At 36.6% G+C, this 10,000-nt stretch overlaps 1 protein-coding gene across 4 annotated transcripts in view; it reads left to right on the top strand.

Annotated features, from left to right (window-relative positions):
• Positions 1-10,000, top strand: part of LOC143903511 (putative inorganic phosphate cotransporter) — a 72,181-nt gene that overhangs the window by 23,243 nt on the left and 38,938 nt on the right. Inside the window, exon 1 of one of the 4 annotated variants that reach the window (XM_077417151.1) lies at positions 2,282-2,370. The exons of the other annotated variants lie outside the window; for them this stretch is intronic. Within the exon in view, the coding sequence (XP_077273277.1) occupies positions 2,337-2,370 (34 nt within the window). The 5' untranslated portion in view covers positions 2,282-2,336. Of the gene's footprint in view, positions 1-2,281; positions 2,371-10,000 lie in introns of those variants that run through there. 4 annotated transcript variants of the gene reach the window in all.

Here is a 10,000-nt window from a genome sequence, read left to right on the forward strand (position 1 = left end):
CAGCCATTGGGTGCAACTATCAATACCGGTTTGACCAAGTGACGTCCTTTGTGAACAGAATAAGACTGTCGAAGTGCTCTGAAGTTGGTACTTTTCGGCATGTACGTGTATGTGGCATCTATAATAGCAATGACTCTAGGAATACGGAGATCTGGGTTGTACAATTCATTGGCGAATTCAGTTACATGTCTGGCAATATAATTTTCCCGCGTTATTGCGTCAAATCCAATATTGGCAGGTACAAAACGCTGCATCAGGGATTGTCTTACAGTGGCAATAGTTAAACTTGTTGCTTGTCTGCTTGGATATTGAAACATGGCGCAGAGAAATTCATTTGAAAGCCCTTGCCGCATTTTACACAAAAACATTAATAGTCCATTTTTACCAACATACCTATAACCACCTTCACGAGGAACTCGGTCGCAGTAAGTAAATAGTTCTCTGAATTGATCTTTTGTTATAGGACAGAAACATTCGAATTTCTCATCTGTTAAGCTGCTCTCGTCATCAATTCGCGTCATACTTATTGCTACATTGCGCAGAGCCTGCAAAAATATTTGGAGTTCTGGTCCTGTGATCACATACGGTCTATTAACAAATTGCAAACCAAGTAACAGTGGTGGTAGCAAAAAACCTCGATCATCCAAATGATGTCGACATGATTTAACAAGCTGAGGAATGTATATGTCTTTGGAGATAAAAACATTAGCTTTACACTCAATTGACAATCGATGGAGGTCACCCGCGGCGTTGCATATAAGACACGTACCGTTCCTAGTTTGTCTTAGAACATTTAATCGTAAGCGACCTGGATCTTCTTCAATCGCTTGTATTTTTTCACGAACCGACTGGTTGCAATTTATACATATTCGTGTCAGATTTGTTACTTCCAGGGGAGGCCTATTAAAATCGTCACGTCTCTGAACAGCTGTACCCATTTTGGCAGCATTTTCCTCTCCGTCAATACGAGACATTGTTCTAGGAAGAAATCGTCCATCACAAATATAACAATGAAAATAGATTCTGTTGGCCATTTTGTACTACAGGTTCTCGAATGGCTAAACGTTAAGATGGAATAATTTAATAGCTCCGGATTTCGCTGCTTTTAGAGACTCTTATAAGTGCCAGTGTAGACTGCCTTTATAAGGGCTGAAGTAATAGCTCTAATAAGTGATGATGTGGCAGCTTACTATTCTAAAAAGGACTGTTGGGCTATCAACTACCCAACAGCAAAAAATCTTCTTTCAGTATATAAAAAAGGACAGTTGAAGAAAGGATTCTCGAAAACGATGTAAGTGCTAGCTTAATATCCTAAAAAGGACTGTTTATCCAGCAGCTACCCACCGGACGAAGTCTCTCAACTATCATAAGAAAAACTGTTGCAGAAACAATCACTGCACCCGACGTGAAAAATCACCAACCACCCACCAAATGTGAATGCTCAACTATCCTAAAAATAACTGTCGAAGAAACAATCACTGCACCAACAACACTAACGTGAAAAACTGCTAACAATCCTCAAAAGGACTCCTTCAAAGAACTCCAAATATTTTTGCAGGCTCTGCGCAATGTAGCAATAAGTATGACGCGAATTGATGACGAGAACAGCTTAACAGATGAGGAATTTGAATGTTTCTGTCCTATAACAAAAGATCAATTCAGAGAACTATTTACTTACTGCGACCGAGTTCCTCGTGAAAGTGGTTATAGGTATGTTGGTAAAAAAGGACTATTAATGTTTTTGTGTAAAATGCGGCAAGATCTTTTAAATGAATTTCTCTGCGCCATGTTTCAATATCCAAGCAGACAAGCAACAAGTTTAACTATTGCTACTGTAAGACAATCCCTGATGCAGCGTTTTGTACCTGCCAATATTGGATTTGACGCAATAACGCGGGAAAATTATATTGCCAGACATGTAACTGAATTCGCCAATGAATTGTACAACCCAGATCCCCGTATTCCTAGAGTCATTGCTATTATAGATGCCACATACACGTACATGCCAAAAAGTACCAACTTCAGAGCACTTCGACAGTCTTATTCTGTTCACAAAGGACGTCACTTGGTCAAACCGGTATTGATAGTTGCACCCAATGGCTGGATTCTTCACATTCAAGGTCCATACTTTTCCGATTATCCGAACAATGATGCTGCTATTTTGCAAAATAAATTTCAGCGCGATGCGGATAGAATGAGAAGATGGTTTCAGTATGATGATATTATTATTGTTGACAGAGGGTACCGAGATGCCATTCCACTGTTTGAACAATTGGGCATTACTTGGAAAATGCCAGCGCTTCTGAATCACAACGAACGTCAGCTCAGCACTGAAGATGCAAACGATTCGCGGCTTGTTACAAAATCAAGGTGGGTAGTAGAAGTCAGAAATGGACACCCTGGTAACCATATCCGATAGAAAACGATTAAAAACGGCTATATCTGTATCGTTTTTAATCGTATCTTATCGGTTCTATCGTTGCATATTTAGAAGACAGATAAAACATTAATCGAATCGAATCGGTTTCTATCGTTTTAGGTCCGAATAAGAAAATAACTATACAAATTTTATAGTTATGAATCGTTTTCTATATGTACAATTATTGCCCATCTGAATCAATCGTATATACACGATATAATATGTATCGTTATTTATGGTAATAATTTTACCGTATGCATTAATACGGATATATAAGAATAAAATGATAGACATCTTATCGATATTTATATGACTTAACCGAACCGATACATCTATCGTTTCTTATCAGGATTTTCTGACATACAACTTATCATCTTCTTTATGGCAGCAAATCGGTTCGTTTTTTATCGTATATTAATGATATAAATTGAATCGTTTGAAAACCTTCTACTTTGTATATGTTTGTATAAAGTTAAAACGATAGACATCTCGTCGATATTTATACGATTTAACCGAACCGATACATCTATCGTTTCTTATCAGGATTTTCCGACATACAACTTATCATTTTCTGTACGGCAGCAAATCGGTTCGTTTTCTATCGTATATTAATGATATAAATTGAATCGTTTGAAAACCTTCTATTTTGCATACGTTTTTATAAGGTTAAAACGATAGACATCTCGTCGATATTTATACGACTTAACCGAACCGACACATCTATCGTTTCTTATCAGGATTTTCCGACATACAACTTTTCATCTTCGAAAACAAAGTTCGTCAAAGTATTTTTATGTGTGTGTGTGTGTGTGTGTGTGATTTGTTATTAAGATTAAAATAATAAAATATTTTATTTGTATTTTAGTGCAATTTTAAATAAGACGTTTCTAATGTAAATGTTGTTTTTATTTCTCTAATAACCGTGAAAATTTTGGCCCTTGGCTTCCTGGTGCTGTTGTCGCAAAGGTGGAAGCTTAATTATTTAAAAAAAATGCAGTTCTTTCTTTATCATAGAAAGATCTCTGATACGGTTTATTTTTCTTTTACACGGTTATAATCCGGTGGCATGCAGAGTAGCAAACATCTAAAGATGTTCTGACTAATTTGATATATAGCTGAGAAATTTCAAATTTTTCCAATTTTTTTCTGACAGGGCATCGTAAATAAACGGTTCACTATTAACCATATTAAAAAGACAATTATAGCTACTTTAATACCATTAAAAATTATAGAAACCGATGCACCACTAATAAGAAATTTAGGATGCAAGCCCATGTGTATTGTATCGAGAATTTCTTATAGAGTATCGTGAATAAACGAAACTTCAATTATGTTAAAAACTGATTGAGACCGATATAATGGTAATAAAAAATTTCCGATAGAATTCCAAGTATTTTGCAACGTGAGTTTCTGATAAAATACCGTAAATAAATGATTCACTAATTATATTAAAAACGATATAGAAACTGATATATAGCTGATAAGATATTTACAATAGGATTCCAAGTATTTTGTAACGTGAGTTTCTGATAGAGTACCGTAAATAAACGATTCACTAACCATATTAAAAACGATAGAAACTGATGTGCAGCTGAGAAGACATTTACGATAAGATTCCAAGTATTTTGTAACGTGAGTTTCTGATAGAATACCGTAAATAAACGATTCACTAACCATATTAAAAACGATAAAAACTGATGTATAGCTGATAAGACATTTACAATAGGATCCCAAGTATTTTGTAACGTGAGTTTCTGATAGAGTACCGTAAATAAACGATTCACTAACCGTATTAAAAACGATAAGAAATTTTTTTATCGTTTTCTATCGGAGATGGTTACCAGGGCACCTTAGATCAATATTTAAAATCTTCCAGCAGACTGTACAAATTCAGCAGATTCCGTATATTGGAGACTTGTATCGGATAGCTGGTGCAATTATAAACAGATATCGCCCTCTTATTTTGATGGAAAGAGCCAATGCTGAATTGGCTCAACAACTACTTGAACGAGCCAAGGAACCGAATGTTGTTCAGGCACTTGTAGAAGCTCAGAATCTCCACACAAGAAACGCGCAAAGATGGGTACGTTTAAATGCTGAACAAATACAGGACTTCCCAATTTTAACAATTCAACATTTGAAAGACCTCACATTTGGTATATATCAAGTAAAGCTGGCCCCATCATATGTGCAAGATCAATTACAGCGAGAAAATGAAGAAGAACTCCAGCTGGAAATGTTACGAGATCAAAACAGACTGCCTCAGCCAGGATTCATGAGAGTTCGAGTATTTTCTCGATTTCGTAATGCTACTAAACATCAGCTTTGGATAGCATATATACCAACTGATGAGGAAAATGAACAAGTGGAGGACGAAGAAGATGAGAATGATAATCATATACAAGGTTATTATTGTTCCTGCAAGTCTGGTGCTCGCCCAGCAAACGCAAAAGGATTAAAAAGTATTAAAATTTTTTAATACCTTTGAATCCCTTTTTTGGCGGAATTTGATGAAATTAGATGGGATTCGAAATGAGATGGTCCAATCCCATGGAATCCAAAAAAGAAATTTTAAATTCCATCCACTCCTATGGAATCCGTAAAGGTTATGGAATTGCATGGCATTAGATGGTTTACGAAACGTCTCGCGCCTCCGTTGGGCGACCAAGCGCCGTTGTTCGTCGGTAAGCTTTTGTGTATGCCTAAGGGCATTACACGCACTACTGCCGACGGGCAATTAGCCCGAAAATGAGATTTGTAAGATCTGTCAGGCAACTCAGGCACCGTAGGGGGTCCCTTTACATAGCGGTCGAGACGAAACTTTGAACTCGAGAAGATGCCCCGGCGATGCGACGCCTAGCGGCGTCGACGCGAATTGCCGGTAATGCAGATACCGCGCGGGCGTGTACTATTATTGGCGCGTACCGCCACAGAGTTCAACACGGACGCTTTTTAATTCCTATCCTGGCATTCAATGATATTCATTTTATTGTCAGAATAGACGAAATTCAATGGAATTCAATACGGAAAGTTTTAATTCCTAGTTTGGCGTTCAATGGTATTCATTTCGTTAACGGAATCAATGGTATTCAATGGAGTTTATCAAGAAACTTTCCAATCCCTAACCTGGCATTCAGTGGTATTCATTTCGTTAACGGAATCAATGGTATTCAATGGAATTCATCACGAAACTTTCCAATCCCTAACCTGGCATTCAGTGGTATAATATTTTTGTGTTGGAATTGGATGGGATTCAAAAAAGACAAATGAAATTGAGAAAATATACACGATCGTTTCAAAGCTCTCATTTTTATTCCAGGCTTTCAATCTCAATTTCAAAGGTACGTTATTGTTTGTGCACGTCTTCTGAAGGGTGGGAAAGTTTAATTTCGTACATATTACGTATACAACTGTTTATATCAGAAAATAAGGTTTTAAGGTGACAGCATTTTAAAATTTTTTTCAATTATTACTAATTATTTGACAATCCCACTCTTCATTAGTACCTCTACTTTACTCCTGTAAAAGGATTTTGCGATCTGTAAAGCCGTTTCAAAATGAGAGCTTTGAAATGAATTGTCGGTAATTTGGACGGCTTTAGCATCAAGCTCTCTCCCTCCCTCCCTCCCTCTCCCTCTTTCCCTCTCTCATTGCTGTCCCTCTCTCTCTTAGTACACTGGGTAGCGTATACACTTAGTATGGTAAAATCAGGATTTTTTGGAATTCTAAGGTATATTTGAAGAAAGAAAAACGTAATGTTATTTAGGACAAAAAACTCTGTTTATTATTTCGTTGATAAAATGTTGAGAAGCGTAAACGAAAATACATATATAAATGAAATATATGTTTTTTTTTTTATTGTTATTGTCTCGAAAGTAAATAATATTACATATAAAACCGTAATGCAATTGAACATACATATTCATACACACGCACACGCAATCGCACGAGCACGATACGCATGCGCACATAAATATATTATTTTTATTTTTTTTGTGGGCCCCAGGCCCCGTCCACGATGACGATGTCACGGACATGGGACTTCTCCAGGATCATGCTCCTATTACTTTGTACTAACAATAAGAATAATTCTGCATAAATTTTTATTTTGTGCCTTTATATCATATGTATTTTTCAAGTAAAAGTGCATTTGCCGAATTTATGCGATGGAAGAGTATACCACACACACACCCAACACACACAACACACATAACACACAAACACCACACACCACAACACACACACACCCACACACACCCCACACACACACACACACAGCACGACCAACCAACACAACACAACACACAACACACACACACACACAAAACCACACACACCAACACACACACACAACACAACACACAAACACACACACACACACAACACACACACACCCACACAAACACACACACAACCACCACAACACACACACACACACACAACACACACCACACACAACAAACACACTACCCACACACACCACAAAAACACACCACACCACACACCCACACACACACACACACACACACACACACACATACACACACACACACACACACACACACACACACACACACACACACACACACACACACACACACACACACACACACACACACACACACACACAAACACACACACACACAAACACACACAAACAAAAACACACACAAACACACACACACACACACACACACAAAAACACACACACAAACACACAAAAAAACACACAACACACACACACACACACACACACACACACACACACACACACACACACACACACACACACACCCACACACACACACACACACACACACATTCACACACACACACACACACACACACACACACACACACACACACACACACACACACACACACACACACACACACACACACACACACACACACACACACACACACACACACACACACAGACCAACACACACACACACACACACACACACACACACACACCCACACACACACACACACCTACACACACACACACACACACACACACACACACACACACACACACACACACACACACACACACACACACACACACACACACACACACACACACACACACACACACACCCACACACACACACCCCCACACACACACACACACACACACACACACACACACACACACACACACACACACACACACACACACACACACACACACACACACACACACACACACTACGTTAACGCGAGCGTTACTTCTGTAGTAACTTACGATATATCACTCGTTTACGCGGAGTAAATTATCGTAAGTTACTACAAAATCCCGTTTACGCGAAGGAATTATCGTAAATTACTACAGTAGAAGTAACGCTCGCGTAAACGTAGTAACAGACTCACACACACCATGTGTTTATATGGGGCGTTCCACGCCAAATCGGACACCATTTGGGTTTTGCATCTTCGATTTTTTAAAAAATTTTTTATGTTATAGTATTGGTTGAAAGAGGCCTCCATGATTTTTTTCAAATTTTTTTGTCGAACCGTTTTCAAAATATCGATTTTTGAAAAATTACGTTATTTTTTTTAAACGCCCATAAATTTACGAAACATGGGCCAAATGGAACGTTTTTTTTTTTTTTTTTAAATTTTTTTTTAATTTTTTTAACTGTATTTCTATAAGATTTTGAAATTTTTGACACAAATTTTTGATTTACAAAAAACGTACTGATCGATTTTCTCCAAAATTTTTTGTAAAAAACTATCATCGAAGGTCCTTGTGATGGAGTAGAAGGAACTGTTAAGAGAATAGCGGCACGAGCAAGTCTTCAACTTCCATATGACGAACAAATCTCAACTCCTCAAGAACTATATAACTGGGCGATAAAATAACATATATAACATATATAACATTGCGATAAAATTAAATTTTTTGCCAAATATCTATGCGCAATTCTTCTCTAACAAAGATTATATTCAGAGCAAAGAATCATTAGACAAGCGATATATTAGAGCTAAGACAATAACAGGAACGCAGAAATATCATTGTGTAATTCCAGACGGAGAAGGCACTTTGAGATTTAAACAATTTTTATCATCTGTTGAATCTCGAATTTTTAAAATATTTAAACGTGTAAAAAAATAAACGCTATTTAATAAAAAAAAATTTATCAAGCATAAATAATAAACGCTTTAATTTCACCGTATTTTTTTCTGAAATCAATTTGTAAACTATTTAGTAAGTAATCACTATGTCTTAGATAATTATTAATAGTAGTTCCTGTGTAAATTATTTTTTCTTTTCAAATATTTTTCAGCACGGATAAATAAAAGATGAAAGTTAAAAAATCGAAAAAAGAAATAGATCCCGTTATTATCTCATTATAAATTTAGGCTTAAAAGTTGTGAAATCAATCGATGAGTTTTTTACAAAAAATTTTGGAGAAAATCGATCAATACGTGTTTTTTGTAAATCAAAAATTTTTGTCAAAAAGAACCCCGCACAAAAACCTATGGAAATGGGTTCTCGGCGAATTTGTCTGAAACTTTGGGAAAATGTTGTTCATGTCATCTTGATTAAAAGTTCTCATGGCAACAACTTTCTTTAAAACAGAATTTTTGCTCCAGGAGACCTCAAAGATGGATATTTTATCACGCGATCACAGATGATTTTACCCATTCAGCTTTTAGAATAATGATTGTGTGTGTGTATTGCATAACCCATGAAACCTGAGAACAAAATCGGTCCTTTTCAGGGCCATAATAATGTGCAAAATCCGATCGCGCAACCTTCTTGCGGTGCACATTGGATAACGCTAATCCCGACGGTTCATACTGTTATTACTGTTATTCATCAATACATTAGGTTATTAGGTTTTATGGGTTATGCAATACACACCCAAACACACACAATCATTATTATGAAAGCTGAATGGGTGAAATCATCTGTGATCGCGTGATAAAATATCCATCTTTGAGGTCTTTTGGAGCAAAAATTCTGCTTTAAAGAGAGTTGTTGCCTTGAGAACTTTTGATCAAGATGACATGAACAACATTTTCCCAAAGTTTCAGACAAATTCGCCGAGAACCTATTTCCATAGGTTTTTGTGCGGGGTCCTTTGAAAATCTTATAGAAACACAGTTTGAAAATATTTTTTGATATTTTTTATTAAATGTGTTAAAAAAAAAATTTGAAAAAAACGTTCCATTTTTTTGGCACATTTTTCGTAAAATTATGGGCGTTTAAAAAAAAAGTAACGTAATTTTTCAAAAATCGATATTTTGAAAACGGTTCGACAAAAAATTTGAAAAAAATCATGGAGGTCTTTTTTAACTAATACTATAACATAAAAAATTTTCAAAAAAATCGGAGATGCAAAACCCAAATGGTGTCCGATTTGGCGCGGTACGCCTTATATATATCTTCCATCGCGTAAATTCTACAAATGAACTTTGCTTGAAAAATACATGTGATATAAAAGGCACAAAAGAAATTTATGCAAAATTATTCTTAGTACAAAGTAATCGGAGCGCGATCCTGGAGACATCCCGTGTCCGCGATATCGTCATCGTGGACGAGGCTCCGGGCCCAGAGAAAAAATA

The sequence above is a fragment of the Temnothorax americanus genome, unplaced genomic scaffold (assembly GCF_048541705.1).
Source record: "Temnothorax americanus isolate GAGA-0224 unplaced genomic scaffold, ASM4854170v1 Scaffold48, whole genome shotgun sequence".
Lineage (NCBI taxonomy): Eukaryota > Metazoa > Arthropoda > Insecta > Hymenoptera > Formicidae > Temnothorax > Temnothorax americanus.